This window comes from Hyla sarda, chromosome 3 (assembly GCF_029499605.1).
Source record: "Hyla sarda isolate aHylSar1 chromosome 3, aHylSar1.hap1, whole genome shotgun sequence".
Classification (NCBI taxonomy): domain Eukaryota; kingdom Metazoa; phylum Chordata; class Amphibia; order Anura; family Hylidae; genus Hyla; species Hyla sarda.
This window is the reverse complement of record NC_079191.1, coordinates 64,745,676-64,770,290: the sequence shown is the minus strand read 5'-3', so window position 1 is coordinate 64,770,290 and position 24,615 is coordinate 64,745,676. Positions and strand designations below refer to the sequence as shown.

At 42.9% G+C, this 24,615-nt stretch overlaps 1 protein-coding gene across 4 annotated transcripts in view; it reads left to right on the top strand.

The window, feature by feature from the left end:
• The window catches only part of LOC130360564 (zona pellucida sperm-binding protein 2-like), a 59,602-nt gene extending 35,502 nt beyond the window's left edge, over positions 1-24,100 (top strand). For 2 of the 4 annotated variants that reach the window (XM_056563091.1, XM_056563089.1), the window contains exons 2-22: positions 1,738-1,799; positions 1,871-1,963; positions 6,976-7,103; positions 7,175-7,318; positions 7,617-7,700; positions 8,210-8,380; positions 8,478-8,574; positions 11,609-11,832; positions 12,811-12,964; positions 13,029-13,237; positions 14,847-14,952; positions 16,400-16,587; positions 17,805-17,913; positions 18,004-18,173; positions 19,152-19,225; positions 19,332-19,459; positions 19,559-19,748; positions 21,123-21,261; positions 23,143-23,245; positions 23,768-23,860; positions 24,023-24,100. In XM_056563091.1, the coding sequence (XP_056419066.1) occupies positions 1,903-1,963; positions 6,976-7,103; positions 7,175-7,318; positions 7,617-7,700; positions 8,210-8,380; positions 8,478-8,574; positions 11,609-11,832; positions 12,811-12,964; positions 13,029-13,237; positions 14,847-14,952; positions 16,400-16,587; positions 17,805-17,913; positions 18,004-18,173; positions 19,152-19,225; positions 19,332-19,459; positions 19,559-19,748; positions 21,123-21,261; positions 23,143-23,245; positions 23,768-23,860; positions 24,023-24,042 (2,592 nt within the window). In that variant the 5' untranslated portion in view covers positions 1,738-1,799; positions 1,871-1,902 and the 3' untranslated portion in view covers positions 24,043-24,100. Of the gene's footprint in view, positions 1-998; positions 1,009-1,044; positions 1,169-1,737; positions 1,800-1,870; positions 1,964-6,975; positions 7,104-7,174; positions 7,319-7,616; positions 7,701-8,209; positions 8,381-8,477; positions 8,575-11,608; positions 11,833-12,810; positions 12,965-13,028; positions 13,238-14,846; positions 14,953-16,399; positions 16,588-17,804; positions 17,914-18,003; positions 18,174-19,151; positions 19,226-19,331; positions 19,460-19,558; positions 19,749-21,122; positions 21,262-23,142; positions 23,246-23,767; positions 23,861-24,022 lie in introns of those variants that run through there. The other 2 variants (XM_056563092.1, XM_056563090.1) reach the window with 2 other exon arrangements.
• Positions 24,101-24,615: the final 515 nt, after the last annotated feature.

Below are 24,615 nucleotides of genomic sequence, written 5' to 3'. Positions count from 1 at the left end.
TGTAGTGCAATTTCTACGGGAATACCCCATATGTGGCCCTAAACTGTTGCCTTGAAATACAACAGGGCTCTAAAGTGGGAGAGCGCCATGCGCATTTGAGGACTAAATTAGGGATTGCATAGGGGTATTCTACGCCAGTGATTCCCAAACAGGGTGCCTCCAGCTGTTGCTAAACTCCCAGCATGCCTGGACAGCCAGTGGCTGTCCGGAAATGCTGGGAGTTGTTGTTTTGCAACAGCTGGAGGCTCCATTTTGGAAACACTGCTGTACAATACTTTTTTCATTTTTTATTGGACAGTGTAAAGGGAGTATATGTAGTGTGTTACCCTTTATGTGGTAGTGTAGTGTTTTTAAGTTACATTCACACTGGCGGCGGTTTACAGTAAGCTTACTGCTAGGAGTATGTGCTGACTTGAAGCAGGAAACTTACTGTAAACCTGCCTGTGTGAATGTACCTTGTACATTTTTTTTCGCCCTTTACCCACCCTACTATTTTCCCAGGTCAGCCCCCTTATACACAGCACATTAATATAATCAGCCTTGGTTGGGATACACTGTCATACACACGGGACTACAACTCCCAGCATGTCATTCAGGAGTCTTCAGTCTGTGGTATAACACCAGCATGCTGCCTCTGTAGCCTCCTGGGGGTTGTAGTTCACCACATCTCTGTAGGGCATACACCAGTGTTTCCCAACCAGTGTACCTCCAGCTGTTGCAAATCTACAACTCCCTGCATGCCCAGTCTGTCAGGGCATGCTGGGAGTTGTAGTTTTGCAACAGCTGGAGGCACACTGGTTTGTAAACACTAGCATATACACACTACAGGGACTACAACTCCCAGCATGTGTCATTCAGGAGTCCTCCCCTCCCTCCCTCTTCACATATAGGGGAGATTTATCAAAACCTGTGCAGAGGAAAACTTTCCCAGTTGCCCATAGCAACCAATCAGCTTGCTGCTTTCAATCTGGTTGCTATGGGCAACTGGGCAAGTTTTCCTCTGCACAGGTTTTGATAAATCTCCCCATAGAGATCATTCCCAGTATGAGATTTCTTCCCCAGCCCATGCACCTTCTCATCCTCCCCTTCAGATAACACTTATCTTCTCTGTGAGGTCCTTCTCCTGTGCAGACCTGCGTCCTTAGAATACAGAGCAGGGGGAGGGGAGGTGAGGAGCTGTGTACTCAGCTGGATGAGATGAGGGGGCGTGGCTTATTCCTCTCTTGCAGACAGAGGAAAAAAAACTGACATTTTGTCCACCACAGACTCAGAACTGTGGACAACAGTAAAAGAAAACCCTCTGAACTACAGAACTTCCTGCCCAACAAACAGGAAAGGAAAAGGCATACATGCTGCCAAAACATATAACACATGTATATTGCAAAAAACAAAGCTTACAAAAGATGCCCTATAGTCAAAAAAATTAACCACCGGAGTACCCCTTTAAGGCTCAAGTCTGGTTTAATACTATATAGTATGTTCATTATACTGGGGATTCTGAAGCATGCTGTAGTACTACGGTACATGTTTCTTCAGTATCTATATCTGTACAGGACCATAATGGGTTGACTGAGAAATGTTGTGGTGGTATGCCTAGAAGCATTGCACCTAGAGAATCTCATGTTAAATAGTGGCTTAGAGTTCCCATAGCTTTGTAGTATGTCTGTATATAACAACATGTTTACATATTTCTCATATTTTCATGTGGGTATAACTAGTTACACTTTGGTTTTTCAGGTTGACGATCCTGGCAGCTGTTTTGGCCACAGAAGTCTGCACACAACAAAGCACGAGTTCAGGTAATGGCCTCTTCTAGAAGTCAGGAGGGACCAGGAGACATCTTCACCACTAACCAGATCTGTTGCTTTAGGTTTCATATTGTCCAGCTGCCAGAGGTCGCTGATGGAACTCTACTTACCTGCACAAGATGTTCTTAAGAAATATGTAAGATTTTCAGCAATTGGTGAGTTTCCAAATAAATCAATTCTATTAACTTTAATAATGGATCAACTGGAAGCCTATGTTGGGCTGAGCCATGAGAGGTCCAGGTTTTGCCAGTGTATATTTCTTCACTACACCGGCATTAAATTGGACCTGTGTTGTGGTTGTGCAGTGCAATACTGTAGTAAATGGAAGCTAAATGTGGTGATACAGGTGAGATGTTCACTTCATGATGCCAGGGCACAGTTACCATACATAGTCCAAGATTAAGATTGCTTCTCCTGGGCCAAGCACAGGGAAATTGATGCAAGGTTACAGATAACTCTTTACTGAGGCAGGAATCGTTGTTAAAATCCACAGTACAGACTTTATTGCAGGCTGAACCTGGCAGCCTTGCTGGGACTTGTAGCTGTTGCATTTGAGATCATTGACAGCCCATGCTGAATTGAGACTTGGGACGGACTGGCTGACTAAAGTGTTTTTTTTTTTTTTGTTTTTTTTTATATTTATTTTATTTTTTTCCTGCCAACTTTATGCTTACTGCCAGGAATTAACATTAACCTGAGCAAGGGGGTGTCCTGAGATTGGTGTGGCTGCAAATTTTAGCCACACCGCACACTACATTAAGGTATGTTCCCACACAGTAATTTGGGCTATAATTAAGCAAAAAAAAGTACTAAAGTTGAGCTGGCAAGCAATTTTCCAATGCTGTCTCAACCACTAGATTGAGGGATTGGATGGCAGCAAACAAAGGCTCTGGGAGTTGGGCTAGGTCTACACTTTTTTTATTTTTATTTTTTTAAATAGAGGATAAGTTGGCCAGCACATACAGATAACAAACTACTGCATGGCCCCTGCATACAGGTGCATGCTGCTAGGCTGAATATACATAAACAGGAGAATGCAGTAGCACAAAGATAGATAAAACATGAAATGCTATATTGCTACAATGCAAAAAAAATGAGAAAATTTAGGTGCTCTGCTCACCATTTGACCATCCCACCACAATAAGGTGACCTCATTGGGACAGACCCTACACTGTGAATGTACCTCTGTTACCAGACTTGGAAAGTCATTTGGCCAAATGTTGAGCAAAGCACCTAAACTTCATTTTTTGTAGAGATAAACAAACTTGCAGTAATTCGATTCGTCACAAACTGCTCAACTCAGTTGCTGACTTTATCCTGCATAAATGAGTTCAGCTTTCAGGTGCTCCGGTGGGCTGGAGATTCTCTCCTAGGACTGTATCCACCTTTTCCAGCCCACCGGAGCACCTGAAAGCTGAACTAATTGATGTAGGATAAAGTCAGCAACTGCCGAAGTTCGTGACGAATCAAATCACTAAGTTCTCTCATCTCATTTTTTTTTTTGCATTGTAGCAATATAGCATTTCATGTTTTCTGTATCTTTGTGCTAGCAGTGTGCTGCTGCATTCTCCTGTGATTTTTATTTTTATTTTTTTGGAATGCCTTTTCTAACATTGTCGGCCACTGAACCCCTGATCACACGGGATGATGCGAAGGTCGATAACTATTGAGGGCATATAAGATGTAATGAGCAGACAATCATTTTGATGGAGCCCTTGTAGGGTGCTCTTGTACAGTTCAGTTTTGAGGCCACAACTAGGTGTTTATCAGGATAAATAGCATAAAAGAACAGCTGGTATTTCATGTAAAAAGACACATGTGCTTGGCCATATGCAGACAAAGAATAGTGTGGGGATAGGAATATTTATTTCATGAAAATGTATACAATTGAAACAAGGAGAGGTTCCTCCAGAAAAGCGGATAAACATCTGTGATGCAGGGCAGATGGCATTAACCCCTTGTGGTCATGATGCCAGGACGTGGTTTATCCTCAATACCACCTGAAAGTGTACAGCTGGATCCTGGGCTAGGCACAGGGGAAATAATGACTGACGCAAAGTTACAGACAACGGTAGATTTACTGAGTGACGGCCCACGGAGGTGACCAGTGACTTCAGAGACCTTAAGGGCTTGCAGAGGTTTTGGACAATTTAGTGCAGGTCACATTGACTTGACGGGACAGACTAAGCTGTGACTTTAGCTAACTTGTAGACTTGTGGCTGCAGATTTGACTTGAGGCCTCGTCATGACTCCAGACACACTTTTAGGCTGGACTGCATCTGCAGACTCTGGAAATAAGAGACTCCTCCCAGGGCTCTTTATGGGGGAGACTCTGGTGGGGTCCCATGACAACTTACATGACCACATGTTAACCTTAAAGCGTACCTGTCATAGTTCCAAAAAAGTTACTCATTACCTGTTCCTGATCGTGTACATATGTTTTATGTCTCTATGATCTTTAAATCCAGAGAAGCATTTATCTGCTGCTCAGTTACTTTTCCATCAGGCAGGCTGGAGGGGGCGTGTCAGTCTTTCCCTCAGTAGTGACTCATCTCAGGAGGGAGCCTGGGCAGTCAGCCAATCACCGCACTCTACTCTGTAACCCTTTCATCTGGTTTCATGCTGTACATGTTACACAGAGGAAGATGCTTGGAGCTTGCCTGCAGTATTCCTAAGACATTATGGAGAGTTCAGAACAGGATAAAATGGATAAATATAAGAATAATCTTTATAAAATCAGTGCAAGGATTTTATAGATAAAAGCACAGTATCTGTTTTATCTACTTCCTAGTAAAGTTGGATGCTAATCATGTTGGCATGAGAGTTTACCCACATTCACAGGCAATGCGTGCCCATGCATAAGCTGTATGGCATACAGCAGAAATCTCCTATACTGGATACCGGCATGCTTTACGGACGGTATCTGTATGCTGCAAAATAAAGACTAGTCTGTCTGGCTAAAGACAGACATCCCCTAGTGGTGGCTATTTTTCGATTAGATTTCTGGGGGAAATTTTATTTATTTTTTTATAAATTTATATAACCTAGTTCTATAACATATATAGTTTTCAAAAATGACAATGCCTCTTTAAAGAAACCGCATTCTTATATACGTAACATAGGGATAATATACAATTAGAGTAGAACAGATGCAGGGAGGCTGCCGTACAGGGTAGCAACTTCAGTACTGGGCTACCACACATCACCAGGCCCTCACCCCTGAACTGAATAAATTGAAGTGTGTGCTACAAAAGATGATTGAACTAGTGATGTGCACAATGGAAGACATTTATAAATGTTATGTATTGGATTTTTATTTTAATTAGTCTTTGCTGTTGTGCAAAACTTATTGTGCGCATGGTGGATAATTTTGTGCAAATTTAGAAAAACCCCTCATGGTACCTCGGTCAATAATCTGGCACATTTCTGCATATCCTTATTCATGGTGTAGGGTTGCACAAAATGTTGCTGTGCTCGAAAAAGCGTACAACTCCCTATCCACTGCAAAAATAAGTGTCCACCAACCACCATAACATAGAGGATTTGAAATGTGCACAAAAAAGATCTCCACATAATAGGAATTAAAATGGTGTACATACAATGTCCCCATTGTATCTCTCCACAGTACAAGAGTATACATATATTAATCATATGGGGAATTCATCAAAGGTGGTGTAGGTGAACATTTTTGACACCTTTCAATTTGTGCGGTGATAATATGTGACAAATGTATTAAATGTTTACGGGGTGTTTATTTTTTTTATTTTTTTTACTTGTCCTAGTATCATCCAAAAAACTGATTGTGCCCCATCAAGAACTGCCATCAAACATTTATTTATTTATTTTTTTTCTCTCCCCGGCAGCCATCACACTGTGTGAAAGTATCCTTGCTGTGCTGGACTAGCTGTGTCTATGCCCAGGCGAACCCCTGCTTCAGGACCTATAGGGGAGATTTACCAAACCTGTCCAGAAGAAGCTTTCTGCTTTCCTTTTGCAAAGTGTGGTGGCCCTTGGGGGGGGGGGGGGGGGGTGATGGTAGTGGGGGTATTGTTTTGGTAAATGAGGGATTAATGTTAACCCTATAGTTCGTGACGCCAGGCTGAGGGTTAGTATGCTGAGGTAATTCTCCGGCCTATCACAGCCCTTCCCAGTAACAATAGGTGCATGTAAGAAAATGACTGAAGATCCACAGTAGTTGAACTTTAACTTGAAGAACTTTACTTAGATGCTTGTGGTACATCCAATGAACAATAACAGTCTCAGGCAAACAGTCTCTATCTCAATGACTGACAATTGTTGCGGACCTTGAATGAAATTAAAGTCTCTGAATTTAGGGTAATTATTGCAGATCCATCCGGATTTAGGGGATAGATAAGGTCCGGTGATCCCGCAGAGTGCTTAGGGATTGATACTCGCGATCCTGAATGTATCGTTGCCGCAAGGCTCAGGCCTAACTCACTGCGATAGACATCTGCGCAGATCCTGCTCGTTTGACAGTCTAGGAACAAGAGGGAACAATGGCCGCCGCTCCTTATATGGGCGGGGTGAATCTGACTGGTCCGAACATCCGTCATTCACGGTTACAGTGTGATGGGATTGACTACGTCACAGGGACCTCCAAAGGTCCTTAAGCAGAAATACCATAGAGTTCACCTGACCACATGACCCGCAGGTCCTGCTACGCTATAGACAGGTAATAAACTATTTATAGACATTGATATCATATTTACATGCTTCCTAAATAAATTATTAGCGCAATAACTATCTGGATGAGAGGTGACCAGGGGTGAACTAGACAATAGGGACCTTGACGTCCTAGGGACTCTGGCTAAGGGGACCCACACACGCAGGTACCGAGACTCCACAAAACGCTTTGTTAAAAATGAAAGCAAGCTGGTTGCTATAGGCAACTTTTCCTCTGGACAGGTTTTGATCTCCCCCATTGTGATTTTTAATCATCAGATGGCGTTGTGCCAAGAGCATAACTCCTAAGCAGAGAAGTGTAATTTTCACTTACCACTGTCAACCCATCTAGGCATACTTTACCTAGAGCACTATTTATTTATTTTTTTGTCGCATGAGAAAGCATTACTGGATGTCAACCATACTCACCAGGCATCCATTCATGGATACTGCTATTAAGCTGAACTTTGCAACTCTTCTGCAGACCAGTCTGGAGAAGCCCATGAGATTACCGATCATGTAGCTACGCAGTGCGGGTACACCATAACCTATGATGACTGGGGGAGCATCTCATTCAGGTCGTCTCTCTACAGCTGTTATACTCAGATTAGGGTAAGAAGTTCATTCCTTCAGCTATGGATGTCTGGGTTTCTACACAGTATTGATGGTAACTTGTCCTACAGAATGACACCTACTACACTCAATCAGTGAAGATTGAGATGGCAAGCAGTCGTGGTATGGGAGATGCTGTGACCTATGTGAAAATGGTCACCTGCCCGTACATATGGAGCCCCCGTGAAATTATTTGTGAGAGAAACTACATGGAGGTAAGAACTCTCTGAGATTCTACCCTGCAGAATGTAGGGTTGGGTCTCGGCACACAGGACAGATTCCTAATCCTCCTAAATGTGAGCATGATTCAGTTTGGGAGGGAGGGGGGGGTTATTGACTAGACAAAAAAACATAACAGTGGTATTTGTTAACAAAATATTTAGCAACTTTTTATACCCCTTAGAGTACCTGGTTAAATTTTTGGCCATGTCTCTGTAGCGCCTTTAAAAAGCCAATGTGTTCACCATAAAAAGCTTATGGTTTGTGGACCATCCAGCCTTTTTATTCTTCCAGGTGTCAGTCAGAAGGAAGATTCCAGTTATTTCAGAAGAAGCTTTCAGAAGTGAGCCAGAGGACTGGTCAACTGCATTTACCCAGGTAAGCGGAGTAAATCTTATGGAAGGGAATTACATTGCATCAAGAAGAATCTGCCCAAACTGGGAACAGGCACAGTGAATAACAGAAGTTGGGAGGAGTGTGGTGACTAGCCAGCGATAAAGTACCCCTTGAGAGACGTGTGTCTTACTACAATATGCAATAGACTGCCATTTAATCAAAAAATTATTGTGTAACTCGGTACCTTTATCCTGACCATGTACATATTTGTCTTTCATCTATATTTTTCTAATACCTTTTGCTCAATTGGCTAGGAATCCTGTTCTGGGTCTCCTTATCCAATCACTGCAGGCTGCTCTGTAACCCCCTCCTGTTCATGCTGCAGTCTGATAGGACAGGAGTGAGCACAAGTAGTGCTATTCCCACACTCACTGGACTTTGTCCCTGCCTGTGCTTTAGCTAAGGCAAAGATGTTGCAGCTGGACAGGATGTACTCTTTAAAAATTTTGGGCAGCTGTTTAAGGTTCAATATATTTTATTTATTTATTCAGGCAGTGAGCGGATTCATGTCTGTATGGCAAGTGGTGTTTCATCTGTCTACAACCCAGAAAACAACCATGCTTATCGATGCGGCACAGGACATAGGCTATGGTATTAACACAACAGAATCCAGGATCTTGTTGAGGGCCCCCTACAACGCTAGCCAAGCTGTTCTTCAAAGGGTAACGAGGCCTGGTTCTTTCCCCATTACATGTCCAAACCTCACTTCCCACACGCTCTTCATATTGCCATCAGTAAGTTTCTATCTTGCTTTTTCAGACTGGTGGTGTGTCATTCTCAACTCTTAGAGCTACACTATTCTACAAACAGCACTGGTTTATCTACTTGGTTGACAATGCTGTGGCCTGCCCAGTGGGTAAGTTTCCATATCTGGTCTGGATCATGCTTTTGAGGTAAGGTTCTTAAATGCTGTTTTAAAGTTTTGCCTTGGGAAGCGATCACTGGGGCCTGCTGGGACTGCAGCAGAGCATGTATGTAGTGAACACTTATTTCTGATGGGACTGAAAGATGTTGTAGTACAGTGCTTGGAGATAAAATGAGGCAGTGTCTTGTAATTTGTGGGACCCAGCAATCAAAATATTAAGGACAGATTAATAGAAAACCATGTTCTCACTGATATAATTTAACACAGTTCTCCTTTAAGGCTATGTTCACACTGGTTAAAAAAACAAACTAACTTTAAATGGGCCATGTCATGATATAAAAAAAATTGATATGTTGTAGTACTTAAGTACTACGACATATCTCAAATATACTTTAATTTAAAACCAGTTTTAAAATCACTTTTAAACTCAGCCACTAGGGGTCGCCCTCCTAGTGGCCAAATGCGTTCGGCAGTGACATCACTACAGAATTTCGACTCATTTCAGCCTGGCAAATGAGTCGAAATTCAGTCACTGCGGTGCTCGCTCCCGCCTGTCAATCAAACAGGTGAGAGCGAGCACGCTGATAGCTGGGGATGTACACATTGGCCAGCTCCACTGGCCTCGTTACCCTGCCTCGTGGCAGAGCGCACACTCATTGCTGCGCTGATCCTCTGGGTAAGTGTGATCTGAGGTCTTATAATACTTTATACAACTCCCAGCATGACCATACAGTCATCAGCTTTCAGGGCATGCTGGGAGTTGTAGTTTTGCAGCAGCTGGAGGCACCCTGATTACACAGGAGTTTCTCAAACAGTGCTGAAAAAAACAGCAAGCATGCCCTGACAGCTGTATGGGCATACTGGAAGTTGTAGTTTTTCAACGTGCACGGCAGGCCGGCGATGCTCCTCTACTCCTCCTCCCTGGATAGCACATGCACAGCTAAAAGGGGAGGAGGAGACCCGGAGCTGCCTGCCGTGCTATTAGCAGATCATCTATGTGCGCTCCCGACAGGAGCGCTGCATAGACTGTGAGGGTGGAAGCAAGCGCCCAGCAAGGAGTCAGGGACTTTGGGAAGCGCTGCTTCCTGCCCTGCTTTATAGAGCAGATTTAGAAGCACTAAATCTGCTCTATTAAAGCGATTTAAAAAAATGTTTGAAGCCAGGTAGGGGGTTAGGGCTAGATTACTACTAGGTAAGGACATATTAGATTATATAGTACTTGGTGGGAGCTACCCTTTAAGTGCCTGGACTGGGGGGAAAAAAAAAAAAACTTTAACTCTCATTCCTACGTTCTCCCATTGTGGAGATATTGGCGTCCTGTTCCTCCAGTGCTACTGGCTTCTTAGGCTCAAAACATCACAGTGCAGGCAGCATATCACTGGCTGCAGCAATGTCCGCCTCCACCAGTGATAGGCTGAGCACACTGTCATGTAAGGAGCCTGGACCCCACCTTCTCCCTGCTGCCCGGGCTCCTTACATGACAGTGCGCTTAGTCCATCACTGGCTGAGGCCGGACATCACTGCGGCCAATGTTACACTGCCTGCAATTTTTCGAAGCACCAAAGGAAAAAGATGCCAAAATCTCACTGGGAACATGGGAAGGGGAGTTAAGGGTTTTTTATTTTATTTTTTGCAGCCTGGGCACAGGAGTTTAATTTAGAAATCTTAATCCCTCAGTACTTATCAGCTGCTGTATGCTCTTAGAAGAAACTGTTTAGTTCATTCCAGTCAGATCAAAATTCTTTACTGCAACCTCTGGACAGGGCCGGATTATCTTTGGAACTCGTGCTCTGGGCCCCACATTGCAGGGGAGGGGGGGGGGGGGGGGGGGGCGCACGCTCCCTCTACATCATGCAGGTCCTGGTTGGCAGTTACTTAAAATCAGGGATCTCCACACAACATTGTGGTGACTACGTGGAAGGATGCAATGGGGTGGAGTGGTAGTGTAGGGTATTGGTATTAACCCTTTGTCATGATGCCAGGGTGCGGTTTCCTTAGGGTAATGGTCCTACCGCCAACATCCCATAAACAGTAGAAAAATGAATGTCCACAGATATTGATGAAAACCAGAATAAACTTTACTGCATATATTATGCAACTGCAGTTAACAGTCTTTGTATAGATAGTTCAGGTTCCTCACAAGTTTGCTGGGACTTGAGTGCAATGAGCTTTGATTTGCAGCCACTGATACTGATTTGATTGCGTTGCAGTAGTCACACAGGATTGTAGTAGTTTTGAGCTGGATAACTCTGTTTAGTGTCTGCGGAAGATAAGGCTTCAGGCCTAGCTTGAATTGATGATGAGATACAGATTGATGTGCTTGCTTTGGAGTGCAGGAGATAAGAGCAAGAGTTTAGTGGCAGCAGCCCCTTATATATTAAGGGGGAGGGACAAACCATCCGACCCCCCCCCCCCAACACCAGGAGAATAGCGAGTACAGCTCTGAAGTATAACAGGACATTACTCAGGATCAATACAAGTAATGTAAGTACAGTGACCTCACCAGTAGAGATGAGCGAACTTACAGTAATTCAATTCGTCACAAACTTCTTGGCTCGGCGGTTGCTGACTTTAGCCTGCATGAATTAGTTCAGCTTTCAGGTGCTCCGGTGGGCTGGAAAAGGTGGATAGAGTCCAAGGAGAAAATCTCCAGCCGCCCGGAGCATCTGAAAACTGAACTCATTTATGCAGGATAAAGTCAGCAACTGTCGAGTCAAGAAAATTGTGACGAATTGAATTACTGTAAGTTCGCTCATCTCTACTCAGCCTCCAGTGTTGCAAAACTACAACTCCCAGCATGCCTTAACAGCCTTTGGCTGTCCAGGCATGCTGGGAGTTGTAGTTCAACCCTGGTTAGGAAACGCTGGTTTCTACAGTGAATGTCATGTAGTCACCGGAGTGTCTACCGGGTGTGGAGAAATCTGCAAGGGATTGAAGGGGAACGTTTTCTGCAGCATGATTTGCCATACAATCCCCCATGATAGAATATAGATTTATAAAAAGTTACTCTAATTTTTATTTCTAGAGGACGTGAAGTTTATGAGTGGCTGGATTGTGTGGACTGTACCAAAGAGCATTTCTCCCCTTCTCACTGGTGCAAAAGTCATAAAGAGCAGCCAAATCCAGTTTGGTGTTGACCTTCGGAATCTCACAGATGCAGAGATCCGTTATAGGAAGTATGAGGTTGTGGACAGCAACACAGAAACTACAGCAAGAATACCTTATGGAGCTGCTGGGGGATATTATAAGGTAATCATCAAAAGTTCCTAGTGATGTCTGTCAAAGGGTAAGATACTATGGGTCTAAACTATATGAAGTACCGTATTTTTCGTCCTATCGGACGCACCGGCGTATAAGACGCACCCAATTTTTAGGGGCAAAATCTAAAAAAAAGATTTTGAACCAAATAGTGGTCTTCAATCTGCGAACCTCCAGATGTTGCAAAACTACAACTCCCAGCATGCCCGGACAGCCGTTGGCTGTCCGGGCATGCTGGGAGTTGTAGTTTTGCAACATCTGGAGGTTCGCAGATTGAAGACCACTGCATAGGAGGTAATACTCACGTGTCCCCGCCGCTCCAGACTAGTCACCGTTGCCCTGGATGTCGCTCCATCGCTGTCACCGTGTCCCCGTCGCTCTGGAACGTCTCTGCTGCTGGCCGGGTATCCTCGCTGTCCGTCGCCGTCATCACATCGTTACGCACGCAGACACACATACGCGACGACGTGATGACGAGGAAGGAGAGCGCCGGCCATACAGGGGATCCCTGAACGGAGAAGACACCGAGGAGGCAGGTAAGGTCCCTCCCGGTGTCCTGTAAGCACTAACCCGGCTGTTCGGGACCGCCGCGGTGAAATTGTGGCGGTCCCAAACAGCCCGACTGAACAGCCGGGTTAGTGTCACTTTCCCTTCAGACGCGGCGGCCAGCTTTGATCGCCGTGTCTGAAGGGTTAATACAGGGCATCACCGCGATCGGTGATGTCCTGTATTAGCCGCGGGTCTCGTCCGTTGATGGCCGCAGGGACCGCCCCGATAGGGGTGTATTCGCATAATACATACCGACTTTTTTTCTTTTTTTTTTTTTTTTTTTTTTTTTTTTTTTTTTTTCCCCCTGTTTTGGGGAAGAAGTGCGTCTTATACGGCGAAAAATATGGTACATGCAGTTATAATACTTGATCACACTGTAGATCTGTGGAATACTTGTGACCTTCTATACTCTATTTCCAGAGCCGTGTTCTCAACTTCCAGCATGGGGTAACCTACAACATTCGCCCGTTTCTTGAAAATGTGTGGGTAGATGACAGCTGGGGAATCACAAAATACACAATCATTAAGGATATTGTAACGCCCTTCCAAGCACAACCACCTATCATCATCAATGGTAAGTCATTACAGGAGAGCCAGGGTCACACTCCAAATATTATAACATGTTCTCTCTCTTCCAGAAACCATACCATCAACTCAAATCTTTAACGTCACGGTTGGAACATTTCTCCCGGATGTCCAGTTGGTTAGTCTGACAGTCGGTGATGCCATATTGACAATTCCTCAAGGTCTTAACATGGGATACACCATTCAGAATTTAACCCAGACAAATGGAACTTTGATCTACATCCTTCATGTTCCTTTCAGTGATGTACACGTGTCTACAGAGGTATTGTCTGACTTTATATAAGGGGCTTTTAATAAAACAAGTGGTCTGGTTTAGGCCCTAAATGATGCAACAGACACAATGTGTTTAGTATAATCTTTTTAGTTTACAAGCTTCATTCCTACATCCAGTTTCAGACCTGAGATTCCGTTTTCAGGCTGCTCCTATGTTCCAGTTGTGTGGACGTATCCTCCCTATAATGCATGCTGGGTATGAGGTCTGTTCAGGAGTCTATACATTTTAAGTGGTCTACTCTATCTACAGGTGTAGACAGCCCAATGTTTCCCCTGAAAGTTGCCTTGTGTGAATTTATTTTATTTTCTCTTTTAAATCTGGGAAACGGAGGCTGTAGACAGATTTGCACAGTTCTAAGCATGCTAGAATGCCTACACTGTCTGCAATAGGGTTGCGGTTCCTGTTGTATTTAGCAGTACTCTGCACCCTAGTTCTGTTCGTATCAACTTGTGTAGTTCATCATTCAGCTACTTTTTAAGTGGAAACGCTGGCAGACGTGAAATCCAGGGTTCAAGACTTCAAACTCCTGCATATGAATTGATGATATATTCAGTAAATTTACCTGTACTGCAGCTTGAGGTTCATTGTTGGAGCACTTGGAGGGAGATTTATCACGGCATTTAGAGCTTTTTTTTTTTTTTTTTTTTCTCCTGTTTAGGCGCAGCTCAGGCGCAAGCAGCATATTTTGAGATTCGTCTTTTTATATAGACAGTTTTTTTACTTTTTTGCCTAACCCCTGGAACTTTTTCTTTTTGACCATGCAATGGTGACGTATTTATCATTTACAACTTGTCAAGTCGCTATTTTGTGCACAAATGTACCTTTTTTTTTTTTTTTTTTTTTTTTTAGCGCAAAGCTACACCACTGGGGGTCACAGTTTGGAGACCACTGTGCAGTGGTCAACAATCTGTGCTTTCAGATGTTGCAAAACTACAACTCCCAGCATGCCCAGACAGTCCAGGCATGCTGGGAGTTGTAGTTTGGCAACATCTGCAGTGCCAGATGTTACAGAACTACAACGCCCAGCATGCCTTGGCAGTCTGGTAATGCTTGGAGTTGAAGTTTTGCAACATCTGGAGGCACACGGGTTGGGAAAAACTGTTTTATGTAACAAACTCTGTTTTGCAACCAGTGTGCCTCCAGCTGTTGCAGAACTAAAAGTCCCAGCATGCCCTTTTGTCACTGCATGCTGAGAATTGTAGTTTAGCAAAAGCTGGAGGTTTGCCCAGCTATGTGCTGACAAGTACTTGCCAGTATTTGTAGGCGCTTTTGCATACCAATGCTCAACCCATGGCGTACCCCAATGGGTACGTGTACCACGGTTTGAGAACCCAGGCCTCTGGTTTTTTTTTTTATGTTTTAAGAAAAGTGTACTTTAGACAACTTTTCACACTAAAGGAGAGCTGCACCTTATTAATCACGCTGCACATTATTGATGAATAAGGCGCATGCTAGTCAAAGATAACATTTCCACCAATTTTTTGTCTATACTAACAGACATCTCTTGATAGATCTCCCCCTTAGTCTTTGTAGACTTTTCACTCCTGTATATCCAAGAACTATCGGACATTTTTACAAGACCAATTCTTTGTTTCAGACTTTCCCAGATGGCATTCTCTTCACTTTAAATGTAACATTTGGGTTCACAATTATACCGAATGGGGAAAACTTCACTACATCTGGGACTATTGAATGCTTCATCCGTGAGTAGAATGTCTAAGAATTATATACTAGCGCAGCTGCTATTTAGTGGTGTCCTATCATTGGTGGAGGGAAGGTGCTGAACAATCTTCAGACAAGAAATAACTTGTTAAAAGTCAAGCAGAACCCATCAAAGCTAATCACCCACAGGATAGATGCTGGTTAAAAAAGTGTCCTAAGTACACCAAATACTAAAGTGAGGTTTGGGCCAGGAAAATGTCAGTGGATGAAGCGAGGTTTCAAACGGTTGGTCTTAAGAGTCCTACCCAATCCATTGCAGTGCTTAATTCTTAAAACCTTATATTGCCTCCCTAAAGGGCAGTACAGCTCTGCACCCTCATCACTCGCACGTATCAGCCTAGGCACTAAGGTGACCCATCTAAGGCTCTTCCCTAAGTACTTGTATTAATATGGTCACCAAAAATTAGGACCAGACCCCACTGATCAGATCTATAATTTTTTCCAGTGTCTTCTGTGCAGAATTATAAGAAGGATCTTACAGCTGCCATACAACTATAATGCAGATGTCCTCAGGTTCCAGCATGTCCCGTCCACCCCCCCCCCCTCATCAGACCATTACCAATAACTATCACCCAAGTGGTGCAGTAAAGCATATACCATTAGCCATGAGTGTCCCCTTCCTCTGACCCAGTGAAGGCCAAGTGGGTTTTTTTTTTTCCTCAACCAGTCAGAATGGTAATGTATACCAGAGAAGTGATGAAATCAAACCTTCATATTAAATGTCGTGATAAAACAGAGCCTTAAAGGAGAACTCTGGTGGAAAAACATGTTCAAATCAACTGGTGCCAGAAAGTTAACCAGACATATAAATGACTTCTATTTCAAAATCTTAATCCTTCCAGTACTTATCAGCTGCTGTATACTACAGAGAAAATTGTGTAGTTCTGTTCAGTCTGACCAGTGCTCTCTAGACAGTTCCTGACATGGACAGGTGTCCAGAGTAGAGGCAAAGCGATCCTGGTCTGGACAGTTCCTGAGACGGACAGGTGTCGGCAGAAAGCACTGGTCAGACAGGAAAAGAACTTCACCACTTTCTCTGTAGTAAATCTTTAGTATACAGCAGCTAAGTACTGTAAGGGTTAAGATTTTTAAATAGAAGTAATTTACAAATCTAACTTTCTGGCACCAGTTGACTTTAAAACTTTTTTCCACCAGAGTCCCCCTTAATCTTTGTTCTATATTTCATTCCAAGTTCATTGTTTTAAATGTTGTGTTTGTCTAATTCTTTGAAAAATTCCCAATAAAAATTGCGTACATTTTTTACGTGATTTTAACAAATCAAAACTAGCACATGCTTTAATTAAACTTTGAGCCTGTGCTAGTTTTGAGTCCAATGTTTTCTGCTATCAAATGGAATGGCTAAGAAATATGGTGTGCTGGATGCTGCCGGCCACAGCTCGTCTGACCTTTGGTTTTTCTCCCATTCAGCCCAGCCTTATGTTGGTCCTTGTGAACAGAGTGGTAGCACTTTGAGTATTGCACTGGGAAATCTTGATCCAAGCTTGAGGGTGTTCATCAAGAATGTGCAGGCAACACCAAATAGTGGATTACTGTCAACCAACCAGACTCATTCTGTTGTCCAGGTTCCTGTAGCATCAGGGCTTGTAGCAAATGAGGTATGTGGCTACAATGTTTACCATAATGCACACAAACTAGAATTGTTAACTAACTTGTATAGGGGGTCAAACTGGAAATGACCTATAAAATGTGTTTTGAGAACAGTTGTATGGCTGTGGAGCTTTTCATTGCAGTTGCAAATGGCAGTATGTAGAATTATGGCGGTTATCGTCCACTATTGGACTAAGGCCACATATGGTGCCCATGATAGAGCAAGAGTTAATTGCACCCTTCACACTGATACTACAGAAAATGGTAAAAATGCATTCATGTTGGAATCTTGTGGCACCTGGTGTGGCTGGCTTACAAGAACAGGTGCTCCAAACCAAAGTTTGGCTAATATTGGGCTTTGGGAAACATTCGAATAGCAGTAATAACACAATGCAGGTGCTCTAGGACTGGTGCCAATAACTAGACTGGTAACGTTCTAGGAAAGAACTCTTAAGACTTGCAGATATATATATATTTATTAGGGTTTATGGACAAACCAGTTACACTTTTTTTTGGGCCAGGGAAACATCTTTTATTTTTTAGAGCAAATGCATAGATCGCTAGAAACCTACATAAACTGGTCAAAAATCATCCATGAAGATTTCTATAAAACATCAGGGAGAAAGCTTAAAGGAGTTACTACACTGGAAAACTCTGACCACAGTGCTCTCTGGACAGTTCCTAAAATTGACAGGTTTCAGCAGAGAGCACTGTGGACAGGGAAAAATAATTCTTAATCCTTCCAGTACTTAGCTGCTGTATGCTCCAGTTATTTTTCTTTGAATTTCTTTTCTGCCTGACCACACTGCTCTCTGCTGACACCTTTCCATAGCAGAATGGCTTTTCTATTAGGATTTGTTGCTCCTACACTGCTGACACCTCAATTTTAGGAACTGTCCAGAGTAGAAGCAAATCCCAATAGAAAACCCATTCTGCTATGGAAAGAGGTGTCGGAGCACTGTGGTCGGGCAGAAAGGAAATTCAAAGAAAAATAACGAGCATACAGCTGCTAAGTACTGGAAGGATTAAGAATTAATTTTTTTTGTAATAGAAGTAACTTAGAAATCTAACTTTCTGGCACCAGTTGATTAAAGTTCCAGTGAAGTACCCCTTTAAACTAGTAACTGATACAGATAATTGGAAATGTTCTAGTACTCATTTAATTATCATGGCATCTTAAGACAAATTCCTCTAAATGGTTAATGTTAACACCATTTGTCTTCAGGTGACAGCCACAGGCCTCTCCATAACCATTCCTATAACTATAAGAGATCGAACCGGAAACATGATTCACGATGCCATTATCTCCTGTGATGCTCCTCCAAGCCCAGTTGGTATGTGCACGGTTTTGTTGTGGTCTATGAATGGCGGCTGGTCTATGAATGGCGGCTGGTCTATGAATGGCGGTCTCTCTTCTCTTGCAGAGTGTCTTCCAGATGGAACAATGAAAGTTTCAGTTAAGAGAATAAGCAACATTCCGAACATGGACTTGACTAAACTCAGACTGAGGGACTCTAGCTGTGGCCCAGATGCTATTGATGGCGACATGGCAAACTTCACATTCACTGTAAACAGTTGTCGAACTACCCGAATAGTAAGAATCCTAATGTTCTAGTACACTCATTACTCCACAAGCACTGCTAGTCTCCCACATGCAGCATCAATGGGGCACGCAGTGGTAGGTGTGGCAGGCTTTCCTGTCGCATCATGTAAGGGTCTACTGAGGCTGTGGGGTTCAACCACCCCCCCCCCCCCCCCCCCCCCCCCCCCTTTGAGCTAGAATTGAGAATCTCTTATATAGGGCTGGATTAGAGGTGTCCTACTTGTTACCAGAAGTTGGTCCAAACTATAATGGAAAGACTTTTTCCTTTGTTGGTTCCAGCACTGGATGTAGAGAAAACTACTGACCAAAGTGGCTCCTATTCTTTCACATTTGAGGTTGCACTTGGCTGTGTAGCCAGTAGTGACATGTGACACAGAAACAAGCTCATATTTTCTAATGCTCTAGGACCAAAATCGTCCCCTGTTGCGCAATCATGGCTTTAGCTCAGCTACTTCAAATGCCTGACTTTGTGCAATGCAACCCTCGAACACCTTAACATCGCCAACTTTTTGTTTTTGCACTCTTCAGTTGCAAAAAAGCCACACAAGGACTTTATTTTTTATTTTTTAGCATGTTATGGGAAAAATGTATTGCAAATTGAGGCGGGGGGCTCCTTCACACTGTAAGCTAGTCAAACATGTGATTTCTAAAGGTCATTGTGACTAAAACAATACCTAATTTGTATATTTTGTCATGTTTTCTACAAAAAGTGGTGTGTATGCATATATAGTTATATTAAAAACAATTTTAACTGTTCACACTAAAATGAGACTGACGTGAAACTAGTCTTTAGATCAATGATACTTTAGCAGTTATGGCTGAAAATGAGGTCTGGGCATGCTGGGAGTTGTAGTTTTCTGTTGGGCAGAACATGAGCTCGATGAGTCTCCCAAAGAGTTATGCATGCTGTGATCCAGTTCATACAAGGCAGTCAACTTGTTTACTGATATATTTTATTTCCTCCTTTAGTTCCAGGGTAACCTGATGATATATGAGAATGCAATATCCTATGTCAGTAGTGTAACTGGGAAAGCCTTATACATGTAAGTAAGCTATAGACTTCAAGTTTGTATTAAACTCCTAATGTGCAATACACTTTATGCCAAATAGTGGAAAACATTCTAACGTACTGCTTATCTTTCTATGTAGAATGAATGTGATCTGTAACTACACAACGAACAGCACCTTGGTCGTGGACTACAGCTACCAAGATAACCCTACCCCCAGTGCACAGACTGGAAATGCTCCTCTTGGTTTGGTGTTGAAGCTAAGTGAAAGTAAGTGCGTTATGAAAATCCCAACAAATAAACATACAAGCCAATTGGGTAGAAACTCTGGCACTGAGTATTTAAGGCTACATATTTGTGAATATTTAGGTGATGAATTCAGTGTCTTCTATGGAGATGCAGAGTATCCAGTTGTAAAGTTCTTACAGGATCCCCTGTACTTTGAAGTTGAGCTATTGTACAGTACTGATCCACAGCTAGAACTCTTCTTGGACAGTTGCTGGGCTACTACAACTCCTGACATGGCAAGTCTTCCTATGTGGCCGATCATCGACAACAGGTAATTGAATCCATTAATATCTGTCCCGGCTAGACTTTCCTTCCATGCAGTGGTTTGGTACCTACTGTAAACATTCTACTGAGCAGGTGTCCACAAACAGTGATCACTTAACTTACAATGGCATCGGGTTACAATAGTTTCAACATACAATGGTCTCTTCTGGACCAGTGTAACTAAAAAGACTCTACATGCAGTGGTACGGACAGTCCAGATCTGCAAAACGTGTCAATGGGCATTTCACTGGTAAAAACACAATTACTGAAGTGTATGCACTGACTGGCTGTCTGGAAGCGCCCCCTACAGTACAGGGTGGTATTACATGTTCTGTACTATTTATCTGTGCCACAGTTAACTGCTCCTTTGGACACCAGGTGAGGGTGGCTACATGTTCATTTTTAGGACACTGTATAGTGTACAAGCTTCTGTCATGTAAATGGTGAATTAAAGCTTAAATCGGCTTTCTTTTTATATAAGGACTTGTATTATCTGTAAAAGTTAGCATAGAAAGAAGTCTGGCACCGCTAATGCAAAAAAAACTGAGTAATAAACCAAAATGGTAGCCAATCTATCAGTCCTGATAAGACTGAAAGGCTCTTAACAAAGAAATCCACAGAGAAGTCACAACAAAGTATAAGGAATGAAGATGATGCACTCACCGCTGACCATGATGCAAGAAATATTTCAAGCTTTGTTTCCAAGGGAGTACAATAAGCTTCGGTGGAAAGGTACAAAAGGAGCTTGGGTGTTACAGGTGAGGCGGGGGCATGGAGGGGCTGCAACTAGTTTTGCACTCAATGGTGCTTCCTCTGGCCCATAATGGAAGTTGCTACCCCTGCCTCACCTGTAACACCCGAGTTTTGTGGATCTGTCTACCGAATCTTTCTGTATTCCCTTGGAAATGAAGCTTGAAAAATTTCTTGCATAGTGATCAGCGGTGAGTGCACTATTTTATTTATATTTTGAAATTTTTTGGGGCTTCAGAACAAATTACCAGGTTTCCATAGATATGGTTTCAGCATACAATGGTAGTCGTCCTGGAACCAAAAAACATTGTAACTTGGGGGGACCACTCTTTAGTGGTCTGCAGCCAATTACTGTCTAGGCTGGCTGGGAGTTGGAGTCTTGCAACACTGGAGGGCCACAGTTTGAGACCACTGCAGTAGACTTTGTGCACTATATGAAATCAGTTTAACCCTTCTCCTAAATACAGTTAGACTGACTGTAGAAACTGCCTGCTGATGGGTAGTCCCACCAAGGATGGCATCAGTTCAGAACCATTTTCCTTCTCAGCTTGCTGCTGGCTAACACAACCCTTCCCTGCTTCACATGACTGACTGATCTAATGGGTCCATGTTTTTCTTCACACTATTTTAGTTGTGAACATAGTGAACCCTACAAGACAATCTTTCACCCAGTGATGGCAGATCAGAGAGTACAATTTCCATCTCATCTAAAAAGATTTGAAGTGAAAACCTTCACCTTCATGGAAGAGGCTGCAGCCTATACTGGAGAGGTAAGTGCTTGAAATTAATGCTTCCAAACCAGTTTTTTTGGAATCTAGAGCTGGAGGAAGGTTAAAGGACATCTGCAGCCAAAGACAACTTATTCCCTGTCCACCAGATGAGGGATAAGTGTCTGATAACAGGGGGCCCCCACATTGCTGCTCTGTGAGCAGCTAATGTGTAGTGTCTAACTCTGAGGTAGGTAGTACGTCCCCTCCCCATACAGTTCGGTGGGAGGCATGAACGCTGCCTCCCTGTCTCTCCCATAGAGATACATGGAGGAAGCGTGTTGGCCGCAATCACTAATCCCCTATCCTGTGGATAAGTTGCCTTTTGCTGCAGAATTCCTTTAAGTTAACCTGACTTGCTGCCTAGTCTAATCAGAACATCCTGCTAGTGAAGGTGATGTCCTAAATCTGTAGATGAGGTGGTAAACTTACAACTAAATGATCAGCGCACACTTTAACCCAACATACTGTGTGAAGTTAACTAGGCATTGTTCGGGTAAGAGTCTCACCTGTCAGTTGTATTTTGGATGAGCCGGACTAATAAGGCATGGTGTAGGGTGTAGCAACAGGCTAGTGTAACTTGCCACACTCCAATTGGAAGCAGACCTCCTGGGCCAAGTACTGAGGTAAAAAAAAAACTCCAGACATAGGGTTACAGAGAACTGCCTTTATTGAGTATCAGGACAAAGGTTGGTCCATAACAATGCAGATCAGAACTGGGAATGCAGAGGAACCCAAAGAATAATCATTAAGGTTTGCTGAGACTTGTAGACTTTATCTGATACTTGACAAAGCTTAGTTACTGACTTTAATGTATTTTAGTTGCTTGAAGACTGTTACTTGGTACAGGAGACAACTAATGCTGACATTATCCTGGACTAGCACAGTGTCTCCAGTCAACTCACTGGCTCCATTGCCCACGGCTAGGAATTACCGACGGCTGTACAGGGAACACCTGCAGAATGACGTTACTGCTTAAGATTTTTGTATCCCTGCAGTACTCCTCTCTCAAACACTCCACACTGCTACCTCTTCTCAAACTTACTCGCAAACTAGACCCTCCCTGACTAGACTAGTTAAGGCAAAGGGCAGGGGCTCTCATAAGGCATATTAACACTTAAGACCAGCATAATACATATTAGGAATCTTCATATAACAGACATAATACAACACATGGAGCCCATAACAAGCACCTAAGGCAGAATTTACCTGACAGGGCCATACCCTGTACTGGGACACAACATATGTTACTCTGTGTTTCTCAAGCACCCCCAAAAGGTCGTTTTCTGGTTTTCCTTAGTCTTTCACCGGTGATATAACACTGGTAATGCCTGATTCACTGACCATAATTATATCCCCTGTGAAAGACTAAGGAAATCCAGAAAACATGACCTGTTGGGGGTGCTTGAGGACCGCATTTGTACATGAAACCCATTATATAGAGCAGTGTTTCCCACTCTTAACATAAAGCCTTATGTGAAAAGGGCAGAGAAACTAGAATAAACTGACCCATTCTAGATTCTTTCATCAGAAGCTTGTCTTCTACAAACGCCATAGGAAGTAGTGTGTTCCCTGTGCATTTTGCAAAGTGTATTTAGACAGAATATGTATAAGGCATGTTAAAAACATCTGCTGCAATAGACTGGCTAGACTTGATATATATTACTTGAGCATGCTTGTGTTCTCAATAGGGAGAGGGTATTAGGTGCTGCCAGCCACATGATGGTGGCTTGTATCCTATAAATGGGCAGATTACATATGCCAAACCTCTTTCCTCCATAAGCTTTGGGGACTAGTGTTTACCCAATAGTCATCCAGTCCCACAGAAGTCATTGTGTTCTGAGTGTATGTGGCTGCCTTTTTTATATCTCTCTCCCTCAATAGATCTACTTTCACTGTGATGTGATTATTTGTGATTCTTCCAATCTGGCTTCTGATCCAACCTGCACACAAATAGGCTCCTGTATCCCTGCCCGGCAAAGGACGGGTAAGTTGTCTTTTTGTGTATGTAAATACAAAGTTACTAGAATAGTGGTTACATAAATGCATCAGTGACCACACTAAAAGGGAAAGCAAACAATAGTTTTCACTGACAAACTAAACACAGGACAGGTCCTCCAGAACAAAGATTTGCTAAGGATGCTCATTTTAGCCTGAGCAGAGATTGACCACATTTGACTTTAGCCAGTTTTTTCCAAATGGACAAACTTCTTAAAATGAGCATCTAAATGTTCATATAAATGTTGTCCACTTGGAAAAACTGGCTAAAATCCAATGTGGTCAATCTCTGCTAAAGCTAAAATGAGCATCCTTGGCAAATCTTTGTTCCGGAGGACCTGTCCTGTGGTTGTCAATGAAAACTATTGTTTGCTTTCCCTTTTTGGTGGCAAAACAGGGAAAATCACTTCCTGATTATACCACAAAGAAATTGATCATTGGTTCCTGCAAAAGAATTCATTAGGACACTTAATTGTTGGCTTTGGTAAGGGAGTTCTGAATGTATTTACAGGACGGAGCTTGGATACAGATGGCAACAGGCAAAGATTGGTTTCTTCCAGAGCAGTTTTCCTACTGGGATCAAAAATGAGGGCAGACAAGCAAAGTAAGTCTGTAGCCTGTGTAGACTGCTTACTCTAGTGTGGGACAGTGAATCCAAGCTGGTTTCCTAGCTTGTCCATGTTGCACCATCCAGAAAACTTGGTTGATATATTACAGATAAACCTTCTTGCACCAGTTATTTGTTTCTCATTCTTTTGATTTACAGTTCAGAATCATCCTCAATAACTTCAAGATGGAAACTTTTAAGAAGGCACTTTTGTTAATAAATTTGAGGATAAAATGCTTGTTTGGTGTGTTTTTTTTTTTTCTTTTTTTTTTTTTTTTTTCTAAGGGGTAATGGGATTTTGTGTATGGTGCTCTAGCCCTGGACTTTGGTGCTGCCTTATTCTTCTGGTGGCTTCATCCAGTCTAAGAGGCAGTGTCCAATGAGACCAGTTGCTGGCAATTTATAGATCGAAAGAACACGCCTTATGTGGGAAGTGGACCCTGTGGGAGAAGCAGTGGTCCACCACTCTATTACTAGTAGAAGTGTCTTGTCCTGGGTTTTTAGAGGTATTAATCCTAGCTCCTGATGTAAACACTTGGTGGTTTAAAGGGGTCGAGCTTGGTTTATAGCTTTTAAATGTTGGTTGGCTGATTTTAAGGGGGTTAAATATCACTGAACCATATATTCATCCCCAATGGGGGAGATGTATTGCAGCCTGTGAATTGTGCTGTTACCCATAACAAATCAGAACTGCATTTTTCAGAGGCTTTTTTAAAATTAAAGGAATCTGGTTTCTATGGGTAACTTCACCA